Source organism: Cotesia typhae, unplaced genomic scaffold (assembly GCF_013202065.1).
Source record: "Cotesia typhae breed Kobodo isofemale line unplaced genomic scaffold, CoteBio_Ctyphae contig_5, whole genome shotgun sequence".
Taxonomy (NCBI): domain Eukaryota; kingdom Metazoa; phylum Arthropoda; class Insecta; order Hymenoptera; family Braconidae; genus Cotesia; species Cotesia typhae.
The window spans coordinates 6,229,127-6,254,197 of record NW_027423757.1 but is presented as its reverse complement, the minus strand read 5'-3'; the positions used below and the strand labels follow the sequence as shown (position 1 = coordinate 6,254,197).

At 27.3% G+C, this 25,071-nt stretch overlaps 2 protein-coding genes across 4 annotated transcripts in view; one reads left to right on the top strand and one right to left on the bottom strand.

Annotated features, from left to right (window-relative positions):
- Positions 1 to 25,071, top strand: part of LOC141531026 (cell adhesion molecule CEACAM5) — a 252,517-nt gene that overhangs the window by 98,679 nt on the left and 128,767 nt on the right. The gene's annotated exons all lie outside the window — the stretch shown is intronic.
- LOC141530938 (glucose dehydrogenase [FAD, quinone]-like) lies at positions 1,368 to 9,976 on the bottom strand. Of its 3 annotated transcripts, none has more exons than XR_012479832.1 (8): positions 8,087 to 9,976; positions 4,864 to 4,992; positions 4,215 to 4,411; positions 3,752 to 4,111; positions 2,647 to 3,112; positions 2,270 to 2,398; positions 2,028 to 2,196; positions 1,368 to 1,667 (listed from the first exon to the last, which is right to left on the bottom strand). XR_012479832.1 is itself a non-coding variant. In XM_074248334.1 (8 exons), the coding sequence occupies exons 2-8, from the start codon at positions 8,292 to 8,294 to the stop codon at positions 1,551 to 1,553; spliced, it is 1,848 nt and encodes a 615-aa protein (XP_074104435.1). In that variant the 5' UTR covers positions 8,295 to 8,654; positions 9,654 to 9,975; the 3' UTR covers positions 1,368 to 1,550. The 3 variants fall into 3 exon arrangements, 2 of the variants coding, with proteins under 2 accessions (XP_074104435.1, XP_074104436.1); XM_074248334.1 differs by having other exon boundaries at positions 2,028 to 2,398; positions 8,087 to 8,654; positions 9,654 to 9,975; XM_074248335.1 differs by having other exon boundaries at positions 2,028 to 2,398; positions 8,087 to 8,620; positions 9,699 to 9,975.

Below are 25,071 nucleotides of genomic sequence, written 5' to 3'. Positions count from 1 at the left end.
CAATTATATTGTTTACAATATACAAAAAAAATACGTATGTCGCGGTAGCTGATGGACATACTTCTGTGAGAGAAGGGCCACCCAAAAACTGATTTTGACAAGTTGTTGAAGAGTTGAAAATGCTAGGAACATCAGCCTGTTTTATGTTTTATGGTCGTTTAATAAGTTATCAAAATTTTGGCACTAAAGTCAGCAGAAATTGCAAATTTTTAAGTTTCATCTCAAATAAATAAATTATTATTTTAAAAAAGGAATTTAAAAATCAACATATATTTTATTAAATTTTCTATCGGTCTATTGTTATAATTTGTGTCTTAATAATTTATTTTTCAATTAAAAAATCAAAACATTGTTAACTTATGCTGTGTAAAGTAATTGAATTTTTAAACAATTTTATTTAATTGAATAACATACCATTTCACTAAAATTTTTTATCCTTTCGTGCACAAGTAAAATGAAAACTGTTCTTTTTATATTTTTTTATTTACATATGTTATATATTATTTAAACATTCTATTATTTTTAGCCAATATCAATCCATTCGTATGCAGCATAAATTAACAATATTATCTCCGACTTAGTTATCATTTTTAATGATTATGGTCAAAAAATTATAATAAATTATTTATTGGTTCTACGTCACGCTTTCGATTAGTGTCAATATGATTCAATTAATATTTATAAAAAATAATAGTCACGATTCTGTCTTTTGAGAGCCAGGTTTAATTTGAAATTGATGCAGATAAAATGCAGAGTTATTTTAAGGTTTTTTCAGTTTTTTTTTTTTTTAATATTGTATTTGTAATATTTTTTACGATGGTGAGTTTGTAAAAGCTTCCGTTTATGCAAAAATGTTTATAAAAATACTTTCTTTAGCTTTTTCAGTGCCGTAATGATTGCACTTTTTACATTAATCATATATAGATTAAACTAGAAAAGGATGAATGCACTGAACTGAAAATTTCTCGAAAATTTTGTTAACATCAATAAAAATAGACTTTAATCAAGTTGCGGCTGCACGTGTTTTTAACTTTAAATGCAATTAAGATAAATAAGATTAATTTACTTTTAATTAGTTAACACTTTTACATTCAACACTCAACCATTTTTTGCTGTAAAACTCGAAAACATTTTTAAAATAAACTTTAAGTTGATCAATGATTATTTCACTAGTCTGTAGTTTCAGTAACTTTAATATTTTGCTTTAGAGTTGAGATATTTTTATTTTTTATTTCTTATTCCATTTTTTAGATCGTTGTACTAGATCAATTCTCATATAATAATATTTAAAAGCCAAACAATGTGTCATTGTTTCTACACAAAGAAAAATAAAAAGTATATAACACTTTAAAAGATTTAACTTTTGGAGTATTTTTATTCTTTATAAGCTTTTTATGTTTAAGTATTTTTATTCTTAAAAATAATTGAATTTTAATTATTTTAAATATAATAATATCATTACAATAAATATAATTTTTTATTAACAGTTGATCAAAAAGATTTATAATAAATGAACTTGAAATTTGATTAAATTTATGTCAAAATACTTATTAAAAAATAGACATCGGACCCCAGGGTCCTCTTAATCTCAACCACTCTTGTTTGATAAATGTTGCCGCTCTTTCCCCTATCATCATTGCTGGAGCGCCCGTATTTCCAGACGTTACCTGAAAATAATTAATGATCTTTTAATGCATTTTTACTGATGGACCGTTAATATTGAAAAGTCAATTTTTAATATACGATATTTCGTTAATCGTTTTTTTTTACAAATACATCGTTTTAATTGGAATCATGTATTTTAATTATTTTTTGTTATACGGGCAGAATGCGTCAACTTTCGGGCCGCTGCGCTGAATGAAGTTGCCACTTTCTGCCTTCTGTGGTCATATCAGAAAATTTTTTCACGGGATTAGTAAAATATAAACCTATATCGTTTAAATAAATGATATTAATAATAACAATAAAAAATTTGATTCAATTTTTATTATAATATACTGATAAATAAAAATATGCATAAATCATACTTTGGGCATAATAGAAGTATCAGCAATTCGAAGGCCAGCGATTCCATGAACTTTTAGTTTAGAACTAACGACAGACATCGAATCACTTAATGGTCCCATTTTACAGGAACCGGCTTGATGATTTTCCGGTCCAGTATCTTGTTTAACAACACAACTCCAGTACTCGTTGCTTAAATACATAAACTGTGAGCATACTTGAACAGAGGGATTCATTAAGGTGAGGTTAAGTTTTGCAAGTTTACTTGAATTCATAAGGTATGTAGCCAACTGAATGCCTTCTATTAAAACCGCAACGTCTTCAGGATCTTGAAAATAGTTTGCTTGAATGATAGGTTTACTTAGTGGATTATTGTCTGCCAAATGAATGAATCCTAAAATTATATATTAAAAAAAAGTTTATATTACATCGTCTTTTTTTTATGTTTAATAATATTTATTAAATTAATCATATAATTTTGCTTAATTAAAAAAAAAAAAAAAAAACTAACTATGATAAAAAGACGTTTAATTATATAGATAGATTAATTTAATCTAAAGTGCACTTTATATCTCACAGCAATATAAAAGTTTATTCATTAGTATTGTATTAAATAAGCAACTGTTGTCGTATAATACCAACCTCTGCTTCGTGGATGAAGATTAGTAGGCGATATACTAATACTACGTAGGGTATTATCTATAAGCATTCCAATTTGGCCGGTAGTTGCACAGGTTGCTTGATACCCTCCAAAGTAAAATTGTAAATCCGGATGATCTGGTGTACTATAACTCGAGGACATAACACCTGTGATCTGGGACATACCAGTTGATGACATGGGTCCTCTCTGACGACTTACGTATTCTAAAGCCGCGGCCCAATTCAAATCATACTCATTAGGTTGATTGATTGTGTACGTAAGTGTATAAGACACATGATTCTGCAAGTTTTCACCAACACCAGGCAAATCTTGAACCACGGGTACTCCCATTTCTTGCAGATGCTTTTTTGGGCCTATTCCAGACAACAGCAATAAATGCGCTGATCCAATAGCTCCGGCCGAAACAATTATTTCCCGCATTGACCTTGCCATACGTAATTCATTGTCCTTAATTTTATTATTAAAAAACTCAATAAATATCATAAAGATTATTAAGTAAAGTACATAGAGTTAAAGAGCATACAAATATATAAGAGCATTGTTATAGTTAAATTTTGGGTTATTATTTATTTTATACGTTAAAATTAGTAAATATGTCATAATTTGAGATTAAACACCTCCATTACAACGTAATTTATATTATTAAGTGTACGTTAAGTTTACATTATCAAGTGCAAGTTTTAACGTGGTCGTAAACTATAAGAGCCTTTAAGTGTCTGTCTAAATTGATTACCATAGAGAATAAAAATCATTTTTTTTATTTTGTTACTTATAAAATTGAATATTCATAAATTTAACCTCACCTTAAACTCAACCTCATTAAATTTTATTAAACCCTTAAAAAACACATCTTTACCGCAAAACATAAAAGCCATATTGAACGTGCTCTATCTCCGTCTAATAAGGCTATATAAAAAACAAACTATTGAATATTTCAAATAAGATTATTTTCTTTGAAGTCTTGCTTTTTTAGAAATTTATATCTTCCGCAAAATATATAATTATTTTTAAAATTTGTTATCATTCAGAAAAACAGTTATTCTACCCTTTAACTCTGAAGAGAATTATAAAATGAATCTTACCTACTTGAATGTATTGAACGCCAATAGCTTTACGGCCTTCAATAAGTATTTTAGTGACTGTTGCATTTAACGCGATGTGGAGATTACGACGATTTCTAATGGGTCGTAAAAATGCACTGGCACTGCTTACACGAACGCCATTTTTACTTGTAGATTGCGCTATTGTGAATCCAATTATCGTGTCACCGTTCAGATCACTACTTAAACCAAATCCTCGTTCTTCTGCTGCAAGAATGATGTCATCAGATATAGAAGGTCGCCATGGAAATTTTTCTACTCTCAAGGGTCCTCCTGTACCGTGATATTTATCATCAAGTATATCAATATCTCCATTGTCCTCCATTGCCATGAAGTGAGGAAGCACCTATTATTTAAAATGTGAATTATAAGTAAAAACTGTAAAACTAGCCAATAAAAAAATTTTAAAAGAATAATGGCTATTTTATTAAATTCACAAAATTACTAACGTCACGCCAACCCCAATCTTCATTCCCCATAGATTCCCAGTCATCATAATCTTTAGCGTGACCACGAATATACATCATTCCATTGTGGACGGAAGAACCACCGAGATTTTTGCCACGTGGCCATCCACAAGATCCATTTGTTGATAGACAAGCATTTTCTTCATTTGTTGTTTTGAATTGCCAGTCGAGTTCGGTTCCTATAATTTTTTTATTTCTTTTTTTTTTAAATATGTACAATCCTTGTTGATATAATTTTAAGTCTATTAATATTTCTTCAGTGATTTTTATTTTTTCGTATTCTAATTTTGTATAAGAGCAAACAATATACAACAAATTTTAAGATGTAAATTTATTTTTTATTTGTTATTTTTTTTAAAATTTGTTTTGAATTGAAACATTAACATTTTTTTTTTTTTTTAACGTTAAGTTTTCGCCAAGTCGTTTTAAGACACATCCGTTTTAAAGTAAATTTTTGTAGGCTTTCGTAATTTCGGATTCTCCGATTACTTTGAAGAATAATGAAATTACTTTTAACGTTATCGATTTTTCTTAATGTTAATGAGAAAAAATACTATTGGTAGTAAAACGATTAATTTTTTTGAAATTAGAATTTAATAGTCATACATAGAGCTTATTTATTTGAACTTACCTAGAAACATAGCAACCATACTCGGAATATCGGCACCAGGTGGTTCATCCGGTCCAGCTTCCAAAAGTAAAACTTTCCACTCCGGTACGTCACTCAGCCGCGAAGCGACAACCGCACCAGCGGATCCTCCTATTCACAAAAAAAAATAGAATAACACAAAATAAATAGAAAACTGTTAAAAAAAAGTTTTATGAAAATAAGAGAAAACTATTTTCAATGTTTGAAGTTTTTGATGGAAATGAATGAAGAGTTGTTAGTTACAAACAAAAGGATATGTTATTCATTATATTCCATTTATGAATAGAAAATCCGTCATGTATTTTCAAAGATATAATAAAGGGATACATTGTGTGAAGTAAATTATTTAGGGATTTGATTTTAAAGACATATTTGAAGAAATATTTTGCATCTACATCAATTGTATCTTAATATATTGGATATACAACTTTTATCGACTCTAAAATAAATCTAATATAAAGTCACAGAAAACATAACTAATAATTTGCCAGTCGAAGTTCAAAACTTATAATTACATAATTTGAGATTCGTCCTTGGATGTTTAAAAAATATGAGAGCTTGAAATTAAATTGCAACGAGTTGTTTTAAATATAAAGTAAATGAAAAGCATTTTATTTGAGTTATTGAGTGAATCAGTAGTGATTATGACAAATAGCTTTCTCGTGTATCGCTCGAGCGAGAGAATTTCATTCTGGATCAACGACGAAGAAGGAAACGTATTATTGTCGTGTGGAAAGCAGAACACCGTACTCACTAATCAGACGAGTGGTCTACTGGGCTAATTATCTAGTGTCGAAATTGGAGGGATGTCTAGATAATGAACCATCATTAGTAGATTCCTCCAGCCGTCCAATCATTGTCAGCGTAGTCAAACATTGAAAATTCAATTGAATTGTTTGCACCGAAATAATTCGATTTCGTCGAAAATCTATTCTTGATAAATATTTTACTACCCAATTAGTACTTAAATTATTCATTATGCATTTCCTTTATGAATTTACTATTAAATAAAATATTTATGCTTATCTATTTACTCAGAGAAATTTATGATACATTAGTAGAATTAATAGAATAACTTATGATTGTAATTTACGATTATAAGATGTAAATTTTTCAGCTTCGAAAATACATATTTATTATTATTTTATAATCAAACGAATAATAATGAGGTTGTGATTTTTTAATCAGTTTGTCAAAATTAATTTAAGAACATATTGAAATAAAATTTAAAAGAATTAGTTTTGTTTTTCGAAAGTTATGGTGATTACAAAAAGAGTGTTATATGAATTTTACAGGATTTTTTCTGAAAAATTAATTATTTATCGAAATTGTGGGTTGGACCAGCTGTCTATTGTTTAGAAAAATGACCATTGATGTTTTCTTTTATTGTGGTATGAAAGCCGACCGACTTTAATCACTATATTATTATTTATTTAAATACAACGCTGACGGAACTCAGTTTTTTCATTTTTAGGCGAGAGTAGAGCAGACTTACGCTCGCGCTTAAAGCATGCAATATATTAAAGTTAGTATGCAGAACAAGAAATTGATTAATTAGAAAATTTCAAAATTAAATAGAACAAAGAATTGATTGTGGAAGATGACGTTGACGAACAAGAATTCTCTTTTGACTTGCTCGTTGCGCGACATTAATGATTCAAGCGAGTTAACGCATACTTTGTGGTACAACATAGTAGTGTGCACTATGGCTTTCCTTGAGCGTATAGAAATTCTGAAACTCTTAACTTGTGACTTAAAGACGCGAAGGTTCAAATGAAATTGTCGACGAACAACTTTCAATGAAATGAAGATCAACATTCTCAAGTTTCGTTGCTTCTTTATCCTACCAATGAAAATTACATACATTCAAAGAGAGACAAAAAAAAACCATCGTGTTTCTGAAGTTTACAGACAGAAATACTGTTTAATTATATTCGGCATAATTACAAATAATAAAATTAGTAAATCTTTATTTTAATTTTCGAATTAGCGATAAATGAAGTTATTTTTTATTGTTCTACAACATAACTTTGAAGTAAATATATGAATAAAGTAAATAATCATAAAGGATTTTAAAGTAGTTAAATGTTAATTATTGAAATTCTACTCAATTCGTAAATTTATTATAAAGGTATTATTTCAATTTTCTTCACAACATTAATTAAATATTCTCACAAAAGCGCAAACCTGTGCTCGTTTTGTTTTTATCTAGATCACTATACTAAAAAAAGTAACGAACTTTTAATTAAAAATTATGAAACATTTCACTTATTTACTGCTTTCATTTTGTAAAGTAAAAATTTTAAGAACTCAACTGAGGGTTAATAATTACATTTACATTTAATACATTGCTGGAAATAAATACAATTATGTATATTTTTGTGATCAGAAGTAATGTGAAAAATCTCCGACAGAGAACTCATGAAAGCTGAATCAGATCCATACTCATTAGTCAAGTTTCAATATAAAACTAATTTTTTTTACTGTCATAAGAAGCTTATTTAATATTGGTTTTATGTTCAATTAACTACTGCATAATTATTCGTTTATATAAAATGTTAATTGACCTATAAATTTATAGAAACAATTAAAATTTATTAAAAACTATAATAAATCAGTTTTGCATGTTTATAAATACCTTAATTAAACAATAATATAACTGCAAATCTTTATTTTATGATAAAAGAGGTTTTGATCGATTTTTATCTAAATTAAAAGAGATCGATTCTAACTATCGTCAATTTGACATGGAATAAACCTGATATAATACAAAAGTTTGTATCACAGTGATTCTATGACATTTGAGAATTGATTAATCAATGATCAAGTAGAGATATCAAAGAGATGAGATATTCAGAGCTATTGAACCCAATTGAAATCACAGATGAAACAAATAAACGTGAAATTAAATTAAATCAATTACATTATTACTTTAGAAGCAATGATAATCTGCAGTGTTATGTAATTACTTGCATTGTTTTTATATCTGACTAGAGCTCTCAAGTTGGATGGCATAATGAGTAGAGTTTCATTTAAAGTTAACCACAAAAGTCATAATTAAACTTTACAATCAGTACAAAAGGCATACTGATTAATTATGCAGAATGAATAAAGTAATTGTAATTGATATTAATTAGATTAGCAGATTCATCACTTAATTTAGGTAGGAAACTTTTTAAATCCCGTTATTATATGTATAACTTACCTCCAATCACTATAAAGTCATAATAATAATCAGCTGGATTAGTAGGAAACACTCGATTGCACAATTGAGATACTTCGGAGTTGCTGCGAATAAATGTATCCAAGAGAGTCATGAATAGAAGAAACTGTGACCCAGGACATACTTGAGCCAAACTAGGCCCCAAAAATGGTTCCACACATTCAGGTAAAATTGAAATATTGTACGACATTTTTATTTATTGTATCGTAAAATTGTAATAAAAAAAAAAAAAAAAAAAAAAAAAAAAAAAACACCTGAGTTAAATAGTTGATTACTTTCTCAAACTTTTGAAGAATTTTAAATAGGATAATAAAGAATGACTAATTACTCTCCCAAATAATAATATGCAAAACTTATTGTTTACCAAAACACTGTCGTATATTTATACGGTTTTCTCTGTACACATTCTTATAAAATAATAAAATTTGAAAGTCGATTTATAGATATGAAATGTTTAAGCTAAATCAAAGTCCACTTATTAATTCATCGAAATGATAACAGTCTTTAGCTACTTGTCTGTGATAACAACCGAAAAACAATATTATGCAACCTACATAAAGAACACTGCACTACTAACGATTACTGCAAAACTTGATCCTGCATTTATGAATATAAATAAAAAGACTAATTTCTATTCAAAATGATAGTTTAAGTAGTCAAAATTTTCTTTAGATAAAATACAACTAATGAATATAATCGGTTTTTAAAGCTTATTCTTTAGTATACTGGAAAAAAAATTTTTGTGCTCGGTGCCATCTACTGTATTGTAACGAGAGTATCGTGACAGGTTCAATCCGTAGAGCTACGAGTAGCAGTCTAGATAGCGATCTTTTTTTGATGTTTTTGATTTACTTTTTTTTTTTTTTGAAAAGTATATAAAAAAACGAACAATTAAAAAAAAATATTCAATTTAATGGAAGAAAAAAAAATTTAACATGGCCTAGCATGGATTGATCCCACTTGTAAATAATTACCAATTTTTTTGCTCAAATCAAAATGATGAAGTTTTTCAAAATTTTTTTCTTATTTCAAGTTAATTTTTTTTTCTATGTGCAAAAATAATCTACAAAGAAATGTAAAGGATCTACAAATTTTTCTAGCAAATTTTTTACAAAAAATTATAGTTTTTTAACTTAAAATCAGTGTCAATTGAAAAATTCTTCCTATTCTTTATACTTCTTTACTTTTAACCTTTTACAAGTAATTAGAGCAAACAGTTTGCATCAAACAAGTACTCAAATTGATAATACAAACAACTATATACGTAAGGAAAAGTGGGTCAAAATTACCTTCATTAAGTGCAATATAAATATTTTCGTATACTCATAAAGTAATATTAATAAATTAAGCACCATTTTATGAATGAAAAAAGATGAAAATGTTTGTTCTGCCGATATTTTTTTTTTTTTTTATATAATCAAGGATATAATTACTTTCAAATTGGATTGAATAAAAGCATGTAAGTATTGAGAGTGCTTAATGATTTAAATTCTGATGAATAAATAATAGAGTGAATTATAAATTTAATTAAATTAACGTGTGAACGAACAAAACAATGGTTGATGATGATCAATAGCCGATTTGTGAACATAACCTGGTGGAACTCGCTTTCGGTCACAGCACACGCGATGTGTCACGAAATCGAACAGTTGAGTGGAGGTACGAACCCGTGAGAGAATAAGAGAATCACAACGAGAGATCTAGCTAGCTCGCGCATAAACGCCCGTCACACCCAATACCAGAATTCATCGCACACAGGAATTCCAATTGAATCAAATGGTATTACGCACTAAACCTTCTTCATACGTCCATGGACCTCACATGTGAAATTATTCCATTTGTCGCGCTTTAAAATAAAATACCTAAACTAAATTCAATCTACTATTTCCGTCAGAAAATTTGATCTCAATATTTATTTTTATTAAATAAAAGTTTAGAAAAATTTTAATCAATTTTTTAATGATTATAAATTATTAAATTTTAATTTATTAAGGCAATTAAAGTGTTGAAAATAAATTTGCACAAACTTTATTCAACAATAGACTCACGGTACTGCAAGTCCTTTCACTTTGTTGCTACAATTTATGTTCCATCTCCCACTTCTATTCTCAACAATCTCTAATTTAATATAATTGTTATACTTTGATAACAATGACAATGTATAATTTCACAAAAATAATAATAATTATTATAATAATATTATTGAATTAGTTTGTAATCTATTCGATAATTAAATATTGAACTGAACATGTTATTCATAAATTATATGTGACACACAAATCGGTCTAATATTGATTAGTCATGATTATAATAAGTGATTATATAAAGCTGAATATGGAGTTACCGGGTAAATTATTAATGTGTGAAAATGATGGTGTGAATGCATATGATGTTTTGCGATAGATACTGATTGTGATTACAAATCATTCAGTATTTGAGTGATGTTAATTGGAGTGTAACATGATTGTTTGGTAGAACCAATAAGCATTGAGGTTGAAATTATGCACTTTCTATACTTTTTTTATTCAAGATAATTATTCAAGAATTATTAATGGGTTAACGATTATTTAAATAGTGCTTTTCATCTCTGTAAACACTTCATTTTTTATCAATTTTATTAAAAGTTATTTAGATTTATAATGAAACGCATTACTTATTATTTAAATAATGTAAAATATGGTTGCATTATTTTAATATTGCTGATTATTTTTCTGGAACAAAATCTCAATAAGAACTATATTAATTATACAATGAAATAGGAGTTTTAGTCAAACAAATAAAAAGACTGTAAACTAAAAAAACTTATTTGCCTACTACTGAGCTATTCAAGCTTTTTTTAATTTCTTCTCAAGAAATATAATTAGGATATTTTCCCGCTGAGTTTTTAAACTTTGCTATTTAGATGTAATATGATTTTTTTAAGAATAATTTATTTCTCAAAAAGATCTAAAAATGATTGATTTCTGTTCATCTGAGTGCTGTACTAATTTAATAATAATTCTAGTGTCGGAGCAGTCGTAGGGTATTAACTGCCTCAATCAGTAAGATTTAATCTAAGTAAGTAATTCCATCCATTACATATATTTAAATTACCGACAACTCCGATCGTCGGAATCGCGGAAATTTAGGGAATGAGTTGCATTGAATAACTTAAATCTTCTATTTAACTAGAAACAATTCGACTTGACATCACCTATTCAACCAATAGACTATTCAGTGCTACATTCTATCTTTTTTTTTTTTTTTTTTTTGACTACCAAGCTTACAATTATTCGTCTATTGCATTCATCATCTATTATTCACATGTCTAACTTTAACACCGAATAAATTTGGAAAATGTAAATTGATTAAAAAGTCATTCGAGAATTTTTCTGTTGAGCATTTAATTTCCTAAAAAATTATGTATGACACTATTTAAGAAATTTCTTGTAAGGCAAAATATAAAATTCCAGAAATTAAAAATATTTTTTTTTGGAGCTAAAACTTTGACAGTATTCATTCGGATTTTCCTCAAAAAATTTCTAGATCATTTAAAAAAAAAAATTTGTAATTTTTCTATACACCCTCTTAAGTATCTTATAGAGATAATCAGATCAAATAATAATTGGTCTAGTTATTGTTATTTATCCAAATACTTTTGAGTCTATCTGATAAAGTACAATAATTAATTAATTGTATAATTGCTAAAAGATAATAATTGAAGATAAACAGAGTTTTTAATAAATTTAAAAACGAGAATAAAAAGTACATTATAACAATTTGGTAATACGAAATTATTTTGATAATGTTTTTTGAGCAGTTTATTGATGACTGATGGGTTTTTCATATTATTTAGTAACATTTTGAAATATTTTTCCACCACATATTGCATAACGTGAATATTCATTAAATTTAGAATGGAAATATCGAGTTAATGAAAGAGTTCAGCTGTTGTTTGACACTTTTCCAAAAGTTAACCAATTTCCGCAACATGATCAATTACAAATTTACTCAATTGAAATGACATACATTTTTTTTCTCGCAAATTAAATCTATCCGTCAACCTCTACAAAATACTGTCACGCCAAACCGTACTTGACTGTGTGATCCAATCATTGAAACCATAACGGTACTAGATTGCGATACCGGAGTAAAGAAAACGAAAAAAAAGCATAATAAAAGAATACAGGAGACATTTAGAAAAGATTTTAAGCTATGATCAAGATGAATACCAAAGACAAGTGCGTTAGTATATCGAAAGGTACTTTCGACAAATCTTTTGTCTCTGATAACTCTTCTTGAGGAAAAAAAAAAAAAAGAAAAAAACAAGTGATACTTGGCTTTTGTCCAAAACCACTTATCTGCAGCACGGTCAGATATTTTTTCACCCTCACAAAAATTACAAAGATACTATCGATAAAAATTTATTAAATTTATCTTAAAAAAAAAAAAAATTAAATTAAATTTTCTCGTCGATTTTTAATACCAATACTAATTAGAAAGATAAAAAAAAATTATGGACTATTTTTTTTTCTTTATAATTAATGTAATGTCTGTCATAAAATATTGTAAAATTAAAAAATCAATAGTTATAACCCTGGATGATAATTACTTTGCGCACTAATTAGTGACGAAACAAAAAAAAAAAGCCTTGAAATTAGCAGAGTTTAATGTCTACCCCAATTACCAACTTGTTATTTATTTTATGGAAATTATATAAATTTTAAATATTACATTGTTGTATTTTTTGTATTTACTGTTACGATTTTTTTTTCCATACTTTTTAGATTGCTTATCTAACTTAGAACTGTATACTTTTACAATCAATATATTTCAGCGAAATTAATTTTATTTTCATTATGAATCGTGGAAAAATAATAAAACATATCGACGCTCTATATTAACAAATTGCCTAACTCTATTTCAGATTATTTTCCATTTATGGAAAAATCGGTAAATTGAGTAAAATTTTTTATCTATACAAATTAATTCAATATATGTTATATGCATAAGATGTTTTGTTTAAATTACTCAAATAATATGGATTACGACTATTTATTTATTAAAATGTCAAAAACTTACCTCGTAAAAAATTAAAAAACCCTGCTAATTAATGTACGCCGACTTTTGAATTATTAAAAAGACTTTGTTCATTTTCATGCACACTTTTAGATTTAAGAGAAATTTTCTTATTCTGTAAACAGATTTATTACCCTCAGAGACAAATTTATTTGTCATTAATAAAAAGTCATATCAAATTATAAATACACGAACTTTGCATCGATCCGGAACTTTTGAAGTATAGTTCGCAAATTATTAGAAAGTTAAATGAACAAAATTTGGCATCATTTAATTTTTGATAATTCATAGTTCAAAGTTATTTAAAACAAAACTGATGAAAAAATCTGGGAGTTTAGTCATATTTACAGTTTATCAAATTTATAACATTTATAAATCTTTGTAATAAATCATAAAAGAGCCGTATTATTTCAAGAATAACTAATTCTATAATCGTTGGTCTCTTCGGCCGAGTGATTAGCATGCTTTTTGCCCGATCTCGGCTTCTTGCCAGCGGTAGCTGCTGAAATACTGAATAATAAAGTATAGAACCAAGTGATAATGTAATGTCAGACAGAACTAAGTTTTGCAAAAGACCACAGAGTTATCATATGCAAATAAAATCTATTTGAATAAATAAAATTTTTCGGTTTTTTTTATACACCCTTATACTCATGTCAGTCTTGATATTGGCATATCAAGTAATATCAGAACATATTAAGTCAGATATGTCCTGATAAGATGTGGTATGGCAAATTGTTATGTTAAGTCATGCATGGGTATATAAGGACGTATGAAAAATTACATACATTAAAAAAAAGTTAAGTAGAATGAAGAGAAAAATTCTTCAACGAAGAAAATAATTTTGAAGAGTTTCATTGTCTTGAACCAATATGGAAAATTCTCGAATTAAGCTGAATTTACTTAAACGAAGAATTATTTCTCAGCTTAAGAATTTTTCTATTCAAATTGAGGAGATGAAATTCTTCAAAATTATTTACTTGATTCAAGTAAATTTTTTTTTCTGTGTATGGACATATATTATAAAATTTTCCATGGATAATAAATTCTCTAACTTAGAAAAACCATGTAATATACCTGAAAATCGAAATTGCAGTCTAAATAAAAAAATAAATAGTATTTATACTGACCACACTTGTTAAAACCGATTTTGAATAAAAAAAATTCTTTGATTCAAGTTTTCATTATGCATCTTCAGATAAATTAAAAATGATAAAACCGACTGATGAGAAAGCAGAAGTAAATGATTGTAAGGCTTTTTTTGTTGGCTCTTTTTAGAGTTTATTTAAGTGAACATTCTTGTATCCCTTCTGGGGTTATATTGATATCAAAATAACGGACTTTTCTTGAAGGAGTTTGGTTTCGTTCTACATTTTTTTATAGTTATTGATTGAACACTATCGATTAAATTTAAAATACATAGAAAATTCAAGGACTCAACTTATGTTCTGGCAGAACATTAAAAATGTATCTGACTGACATGGACATATTTAAATTTAGAAAATACAATATTAATTTCACGGACAGTCAATTACCAAAGAACAAACGGAGAAGAAACCTTGAAATCGAGTCTGTTGTTGAAAGAATCTTAAAACAATCTGTCTTATTTCACTATAAAAACAAAATAGTATTTCCAGATTCCAAGGACTAGAGACAAGCAATGTCGTTCGGAAAGGCTTCAAACGTAAGAAAATAAAAGTAAAAACTAAATAAAAAAAAGTAAATAAAAAAATAAGTAAAATGATGCCTCTAACTCCTGGAACGGATTCGAGTAGAGAAGAGTTTTCGTTTCCGGTATCGGCATTCAAATCGTCCTAGAGTCCGCTTGAAGGCACGTTGCAGAAGACGAGTTGCTGCCTCGGGGGATATCGCATAGTGGAATCTCTTTCGTGCTGTGGAAATACTCCACCCGTGTTTGGATTCTTCTATTTTGCTCTATTCCCTTACCATGGCAACATGAATTTCTTTGCAATTTTGCTCGCTCGATGATATGATTTCTATACAAACTTACTCACTTTTATTTCTATCCTCGTTAGGTTTGGTTCGAGATTTATACTTCAATATTTCACACTTTGGTATTTCGTTACTTGTTTATTTTTTCTTTCTTCATTTTTATTACACCAATTAAATTCCAGTGATTTTCACTAAATAAATATCAGTCGAGTAGTTCTTAACTCAAGTATCATTTTACTAACAAATAAAACAAGTTACTTTAGTGTGAAGTTATTTGAACTTGAATTTTCCATGCTGTCATAATCAGCTTGACAGATTGATCTTTTTTGAGAAAGTTATTCGAGATAAATTTATTTTTATTACATTATACTAATAATATCAATCGTTATTTTATATTTAATGAAATTTTGTTATATTGGTAATTGTAAAATATTATTCGATTCCATAAAATAATATTCGATTACAAATAATAAATATTTGTTTGACAAATAATGTCAATATATTGATGACAAACAATTTTGTATTGATAGTTGCGTAAATATTGACATCTCAGCTACTTGTTTGATTATTTTTGATGAAAGTGTTGATCTCAAGGTATTTGAATTTTTACTTAAACTCCCATTATAGATTTCGGTCCGATTTTTCACATGATTTTTTTTCGTTAGTTTTTAAATTATTTTTAAAGCCAAACATATTCAAAAGATATTTGTGGCTACAATTTGAAGCAAATTAACCTTTTTAAAAAAATTAAAAAAAAAAAGGTTTCATTTAACTTAGAGTAATCAAAGCGATACTGTCTGACGTAAATTCGATCCCCGTACGTGGTTATCAATATTTTCTTCTCAACTTTTAATTTTCTTAAAAACTTTTAAGTATGAAGCATCATAAGTGACTATATCTTATAATTAAAGGAGAACTTATTATTGACAAGTCATTCAAAAATTTAAGCGCATATACGATTATAAATAAAATTTATAAAATTCTACATTATAATATGAGCTTATACTGTATTAATATAAGAATAAAGGAAAAGATTCAATAAATCTGATAATTTGGAATTTAATACAAGTTTAACTCAACTCTGTCAAGTGAAAAATTACTTCACCAACTTTTGCAGCATCTTTCAAATTCATTATGTAACTCAACAAGTGTGATTTTCTTCATAATAATCTTATATACTGCTGACTTAAAATAGATAATATCTTTCGAAAAGATAAGTTTCATTCTTTAATTGCAGTGAATAAATAGTCTATGAAAATGATGGCTAGTCATACAATTTATTTTTCATTGGTTAATTCTGCTTTTATAAACTATATAAATTAATGTAATTATACACTAAAAAATTTTGTTATTGTCTTTTAATGAATTGCATTGCATTGAAATTGAATTAATAATCGAGACAATAAAAATTTATTTATCTCATAGTTCATTATATTGCATTAATTTTAATAGTGACGACAATTGTTATCGAACATGGTGGATACATAACTACAAACTTTAATCATATGAAAAATTGAGATTTTATCCAACTAAATTTGAAAATTTATTATTAATAAAATAAATTTAAATAGTCCGAGCTGTAGATCATTATAACAGTAGGAGGTGAAAAAAAATAGTTGTGTAACATCATGATTTAATTATAAACTTGACTGGAAAAACAATGAGAATGAATGAAATGAAAAAGAGTGTAGATGCAAGAAAGTTAAAAAGAGAGCTTGACTAAAAAATTTGACAAACGTAGTAAAGAGAAGATACTTAACCTGGCATCGCTGTGGGTAAGACTTTTGATCTTTTTCAGATTGAAAAGCTCAGAAGCTTTTGAAACCGTGTTCTGTGAGAGAGCAATAGAGACGTACACTGCATCATACTATTTGTAACTTTTACCAGTTGCTTTGATCTCTGATATTTTTATTATTTTTTTTTTTCTGTTTTACATATTAATATCAATTGAATCTACAGTACCATTATAAATCTAAACTAATTAGCATTTAAAAATTTCTAATAAAATAAATACCAAGTCGATGCATTAATCAAAAAAGTTTTTGTAATCAGAATTTATAAATTGATTAAAAAAATTTCGGAATTTTAAATAATTGTTTTTTGTTATACAAAAAACTTTTTTTTATGTGATAAATGCATTGAAAAATGCAAAAATTGGATTTTAAAATAAAAATAAATTGGTCTGACATTATTAGATAGTATTTCAGTTAGAAATAACGTCTTATTGAACCGTTGAATAAATCAAGTTAAATGATTTCTTTTTTAATTCATCATCGACCGTATTAAAATATTTTTCAGATTAATTATAATTACTTAAAATTAGTGAAATATGATAAAAAACCTTTCGATTAATAATTTATTAGTATAATAACGTAAGTGATTTACAATTGTATAAAATTCGTAATAAAAGGAAATTTAAAACACATCCAATAATCATATCTCATTATGTAAAAATTATAATTAATAACCAATATTAGAATTTTGAGTGACTTTAACAAGAAGTATGTACGGAACTGCTTTATCGCTAATCGAGATTATAAATAAAAAGGCATTTTAAATGATTAATCGATAAAATAATTCAATGGAAAGGATTGATATTAATAACTAAATTGTTTGCAGAAAAGTTTAAACAGATTTTTACAACTTGAGTTAAACTTCATTTTTAACGATAGCAAATACGTATTACTTGAGATGTCAAGAAGATTATGTCTAAAGTAGAATAAAAAAAAATGGTTACCAGATCTTGACTATAGCATTCAACAAAAAAGTTGCGCGAATAAACCGATTGGATGTTCACATGAAGAGTTACTCAAGCATGTTGAAAGCATTAGAGAGTTTCTTGTGCTTTTTAGTTGGTGAGCAGGGTAGTTTCCCTGGAAAATTAGCACCAATCATTCTTGAATTATCCAATTTATAAGGTGTTTCATATCATTTCATAGAAAATCTCCTTAGTAAACTTATGGAAGAAACTGGCGTGAAATAGCAACACAATGACAGGAGAATTTATAAACTGTTAATAGATTTATTTATTTGGAAACAATTTATTCATTTATTGAATATGACTTATTGTTTAATAAGTTTCAATTCATATTTTTTTGGAAGAAAACTAAATTTATTAACATATAACAAATTTTTATAAACAATTAATAATTTTTTTTTAGTGCACTTATTTTGGCTGTAACAAATAATACTACAACCTTTCATATAAACAGATATGATACATTAATCATTTTTACCGCAAAAAAAAATTGTAATTTATTGTAACCATTTTTTTATTATTTATTTTATTTCCTTTATTTTTTAAAAAGTAAAACATTAGATAGATAGATTGCTACGTGATATCTAATAGAATTAGATTATCTATTGAAATAATGGAGTTACAAAAAAAATGGAGATACATAGGAGAAATATTCTTTAAAAATTGTTGCTGCATTTGTTTTATGATAGGACTGATAAATAAAAATAACCAAAAAGTATTTGTTCAAATTTTTTTTTTTTTTTTTTTTTTTAATTAAAGTGCAAAAAAAATCATGTATGGAAACTCGTTAATCTAAGGGTTAGCTTGCGATAAATAAAGATATTTGGAAATTTGCTAGAGCTTGTACTTTCACTCGATTACACACGTAATGCGTCGTTGCTCATCTCCTTCACTACATACGATATTACCGTGAAATTACAGCGAGCTAAGAGGAATAGAGAATGAAGGAGTGGTGGTGCGTGTTGTATGAATAGAGGAGAAGATGAAGGCGATGGAGCAGAAGAATGAGTCAAGTCGAGTAGAATAGAGACGAAGCCAAGTAGAGAAGAGAAGAGAAGAGCAGAGGTAGATAGGTTACACAGTTTATGAGAGTACGCGCTCGCCAAAGTCGCTATGCGATAATTTGTGTTATCTTACTTAATAAGGACGCGTTTATAGTAAACGATATATACATATATATATACATATATATATATATATATATATATATATATATATATATATATATATATATACATATATATACATACACACATATGTATATATAACACTTGCAATCCCGACTGTAGTATTATATATTCTCATAGAGCAAACTACGGGCAGAGGTAACTCGACAAAATGTATTATCTCGATTACATCTACTAATGTAATATCAATAGCGTTTATACCATCAACTGATGTATTTATGTGTATTTAAATAAACTAGATCATCTACAAAATCTAAATTTTAAAGTTTATGTAAAATTTGACTATTTAAGCATTGCAATTAAAATAAAAAATAAATTTAACTATACAATAGGAACTTTATTTTTTATTTTAAGTTGCATCCATTATTTCTAAGGTTAATGGAAGGGGAGCATATCTTAAATCCTCGTTAATGTTTTTATTCAGCGCTGTACGATAAAACATCCACCGATATAAATTAAAAGGAATTAATAAACTTGAAGCTGTTCACACAGAGTGGAAAAAGCTTAACAAAACAAACTTGTGAAAGGTGTCCGTTATACAGTAGCTTCGTTTTTCTCTCAAAAAATTTGATCCATAGGTTGAATTTTGTGTCAATAGCCTCAGAATACGTATAACAAAGCTCTGTAAAATGTAACAATTGAAATTCTTTTACTTTGTGCGAAATTATTGATTGTTGACATGATAAACTTAGCTTTGCTCACGTGAATAATTTTTAAATACAAAATAACTCGTGGAAGACTAACGTAATACAGATGTTCCTTTTATAAAACGAATATTAGTCTATTATTCTAAATATTTACACTTAGTTTATTAAATGTAATCAGAAATCGAGTTTTTTGTTTATTGATTTTGAATTGTAACAAGAAAATTGTTTATCTATTGATTCAATCAACAAAAGTAACTACACCATTGGACAGTATCAAATTTAATGAAATATGATACATTTTAATAGTTTACTACACATTTGCATTCTGTAATATATATACTATATTAATAGTATGTGTAAGCTGTAAATGTTAATTATTGAACGTTACCCCATAGCACACACACACACACACACACACACACACACACACACACACACACACACACACACACACACACACACACACACACACACACACACACACACACACACACACACACATATATATATATATATATATATATATATATATATATATATATATATATATATATATATATATATATATATATATATAAATGATAACATGCTCGCAGTGAAGCAGAAAGCGTGGCGTGTTTTACGAGGCACGCTTCGTATATTTTCATACTTCCGCGCTTCTGGTTATAACAAGATCTGTATCCAGTGATTCTATATCCTGACTACTCTCGGTAAAGCATGAAAATCGCAAGACATGATGATGACACGCGTGACCATTGATGCGTTTATTGAACAAACAAAAAAGTACTTTTATTTGTTTTCGTCCTTTTACGTTTTCCTGTTGTCCGTTGTTATTAATTCATTTAATACTTCCAGCATTAATACTTTTTTTCTTCAACATCCATATCCGTACTTTTACGTTATTCGAAATTTTAATTTACTGCTCACTTATTATCGTAAACATTGTTCTCATTTTTATGTTTAAACATATCGCACATATATAGAAAATATCTATAATTTTCAATACTTCACTTTAACGTGTTAATATTGATATCAAGATTGTGAATGCATTGCTAAAGAATTAACAAAAAATTATTTTTTCTTTTATGCCATGAATCATAAAATATAAAAAATAATAGTTATAATATTGTAATACTTTTATCGAAGTAACAAATATTAATATCATTTATTTGGGAATAGAGTTTCCTGCACTGCTTTAATAATTTTTCAACAAGTTAATTACACGAAAATACTATCTTTATAATCAGGTTAATTATTAAGCATACTTAATGAATTAAATTAGCAAAAGCAGTTCAACAAGGCTCATTCCTGGTGTACTACATCACAGCACATAGGAACATTAATTTTATTAGACTATGCATACATCACCAAATGTGGTAAATCTTAAATGGTTTTAATTATCTAAGTAATTTTTAATTCATATAAACATTTATTTAATTTCAATTATGCATTCTCTATAAGCTTACTCGTACTCACAGTGAATTTCAACTAAATGATAAATCTTTTGTTCAATTCATAAAAATTTTGTTATTATTTATCTTATTAAAATGAAGAAAAAATTTTAAAACAAGTTAATATCAATATTTTCGAGTAGAATCACAAAGTTTGGAAAATTCAAAAGCAAACCTTATGACTGCTATCTAATGCAAGAAGACTTTAAATTGTATTTTTGACCTCGAGGTAATAACATTAATGATATTGAATTCCAATCGCTAATTAAAACTAAGATGACTTGATTTATTTATTTATTTAAACACTTCAACCAACTAGTTTATTAACTTACTCCAAAACGAAATTATATCGAAATATATTTGTTTATATACACACACGTATATACTCCATCGTATACTATGATTCGATTCAACAATATTCAATTCGAATATTTTTGTTTTTCAAAATAATCGATATTCAAACTTTCTAGTGAATAATTAGAAAATATCGTTAATTGATATTGATGATCGTATGTAAAGTTTTAATTATTAAAAAAAAAAATTAACAATAATAAAAACTAAAAGTAAGCTTCGGCCTATTGCAGACGCTATTGTGCTTGAAACAATATTACAACAGGAAGTAAACGCCACTTCTCACCTTCCGTAGCTCGTATTTCAGTGTCACACTAGCCGGGGTACAATGCTTGCATTACGTTACATAATATTACGAGTCAGTTGCACCATGAACCAAGGACATTTGGCCAAGAGGAAGCTACACCCAGTGAGCCTAGAAACTCACAGTGAGGGGTAGGCTCACACTCCACCACCACCTTTACCACCATCACCTCCCTACAACATTGTACGATGTCTCATGAACCAACAATAGAACTCACCACCGACTAAATCTCACCCATAAATAATATGTAACACTACATACACAGGTCATACCCATTATAGCAACATTAAATAGTCTACAATTAGATATCTACGATAATAGTATTATTAATAAATATCCAATTCAAATTTACATTACAAATCCTTCTCGTAAATTTAGCAGCTTAATACCGCTAATATTAATGTCATATGTAGTTTATCGAAAAATATCAATTGTTGTTACGATAAAATATATAAACATCTTTATATCATTTGTAAAAAATTATTTTAAGTAAAATTTCAAGCTGTTTGATTGAGTAACAGATGTCAAAATTATATTTTTATTCAAAAAAATCTGGGTCGTTAATTATCATGCATGAAATTTAATAAACATGATAAAATTAAATTAAAATGACATTTTTAACACCTTAATAATTTTTCAGTAAGTTCGTATGTTTTATGCAAATAACTTTTTTGTTTAGTTACTACATAAATTGACAAGAGCATACCCTCTTTAGCTGTCTTTATCTAACTACTGTGACGATGACATTCACAGAACATTTTGAATAGAACAGCGTGTATTTGAGCACAGTAGTAGTTGTACGAGAAACGTAGAGTTCATGACATATTTTTTTTGTGATTATTATGATCATTTTATTTACTTTAAAAATTTAATTTAAAACAGCATGGAATAAAGTAGCAATATACCATTGGGAATTGATTGAGAACAAGTACATCAAAGAAATGACAAATGAACATATAATTATTGTTATTATTATTTTTTATTATTATTATTATTATATGATATAGCTATCACTAGCCAGCCAGAAATTGATTTAAAATATATTTACCAATATATGTAATAGATCCTTCTTTTTTTTAAAAAATTAATAATCTTTATATTTAAAAAATTCCATTGATTGGGCCACATACGATTAATTTTTATAGCTGGCAATACATGGCATGATCTCGTCATATATGGCTACATAAAAAATTAAAAAATAACATTATCATTGTTTTTCAATTTTTTATTTTTTCTAGAAATGTATACATTAATTAACATGTCTATTAAACAAAAATTGGTCGAATAATTAATTAAACTAAAAAGCAAAAAATTATTAAACTAAAAACTAAAAAATTTTGTTTAAAATGTCATTGCTTATTACGATCCATTTATTATTTGGTGAATAATTATTTTTCAGTTCTAACACAAATAAAAGTTTTTGAACCAAAACAACTGATAAAACAATAAATCAAATGATATTTTGAGAACTGAAAAGTTAAAGTATAAGTATTTTAATATGCATAAATAGCCTATGGTAGATTTAAAAAGTAAACATTTACATATGCTATTTTGTAAAAAGAAAAAATGAAAGGCATTATTACGAGCAAATGAATTTGAATGTACTCTTGAGTTAAATCCTCAATTTGATGGTGATTCCTTACGAAAATACGTTAAATCCACCCTTACAGCTACTACAGAAGTTATAAATTCAATCAAACTCATAAACTGAGACCTAGAATACGTATAGGTATTGTGTGCATACACGCACATACTTTAATCTGTAAATTAAGTAAAGTTATCTGGTAAATAGACTTGGATACTGCGAAATTTAAAACAAGTGAATATAGTGAATGTCTCAATTAACTTGACAGGATACAGGTTTAGGGAGAAAGAAAAGTTTATACGATGATCTCTTTCTTACTTTGTCTAGCGAGAGTGCTTTCAGAATCAGTACTTGAGTTCAGTACCTCTTTCAATCCTTCGGGCGTTTCTACATCGCAACGACTAAATCCACGATACAAGTTTCACTTCCACATCTGTAACTCGAATTAAACTTTGACTCTCACGATGAAGATTGAATCTAAATCCAACTTGTTGCCGAATTCACTCGAATACGTGGCTTTCTACAGAGAATTAGCTTACTATTTAACACGAGCGGAAAACCCTTAAAAGTTACATTTTCTTTACTTACTTTTTTACGTTTTGTCAGCTTTGTTCTTTTAGTTTTTTTAAATACCGAAATGTTTTTACGAAAGTTGACTATTGGAAAACTGCTGGGATACACCAAAACTTTTTCAATAAAAAACATTGGGGATCACTGAGAACGCTTTTACAAGAAAAATTTTGTACCCGTTAATGTACACTGCTGTTGAAAAGTTTTATCAAAAAAGTACCAATTAATGAAATAAAATTGACTTTACTAATGTTATAAGCTTTTAATGCGATTAAGGGTTTTAAATTTAATCCATTATATTTTTTCCCATAAATGCTTAATCATTTAAAATTATACCATCAGGTTGAATGAAAACCAAAATTTTTTCTTACGGAAAATTGAAATTATCCTAAAAGTTAATAGATATGAAGCCGGATATGGCCAAAAAATCCATAACAGTTAACATTTTCGTATCCGGTGTAGTTGATGAATTGCAAGAGATTTGGTGAGAAGTTTTTTCTGCTATTTTATTTTTTCTTCCTAGAGTTAATAAGTACTTACTTTACTCCTCAGTTGTAGAATATTTTTAACGTAAAATGTTTCCTAAGGATTTATTACCGTTATTTTGACGTGAAATTTTTTCAATGTCAATTAATAAAAAATTTTATAAATATTTACTTACATTCAACTGACTCAAACTAATTTATTCGAGAAAAAAATAAACGAACATTCTGTTAGGTTGTAATTTTTTTTCAAGTCACATACTATGTTATCTGGTCAACAGACTTAATTTTTTTGACAGAATGTTTGAAGTATTATTTAATGGGACTTTACTGTATCGAGCTCTAGATAATTAATCGAGAGCAAAAAAAAACCAATTGATGCGTTATGCATTTCAAAGAGCGCTGTATTAAACAAGAACGTTGGTGACTCGTTTACCGTCCACTAGCTTTCAGATCGAATTGACAAATATTGAAGTAGATAAAAAAAATGCCACCTTTGATAAACGTACACATAAATTCACACGTAAATTGTCCAGGTCTATTGTTTGAAGAATCAACTTGTCTTACTCGACTACATCCTAAGCGTCATAAACAAGTAAATAAAAGTATGTGAATAGAAGC

Excerpts from the sequence above, each read along its gene's own strand:
- LOC141530938 (XM_074248334.1), bottom strand. The coding sequence starts at position 8,294 with ATGTCGTACAATATTTCAATTTTACCTGAATGTGTGGAACCATTTTTG. Across the intron at positions 4,993-8,086 it reads TGACTTTATAGTGATTGGAG|GAGGATCCGCTGGTGCGGTT; the intron begins GTAAGTTATACA and ends TTTTGTGAATAG. Across the intron at positions 1,668-2,027 it reads ATACTTCTATTATGCCCAAA|GTAACGTCTGGAAATACGGG; the intron begins GTATGATTTATG and ends AATTATTTTCAG.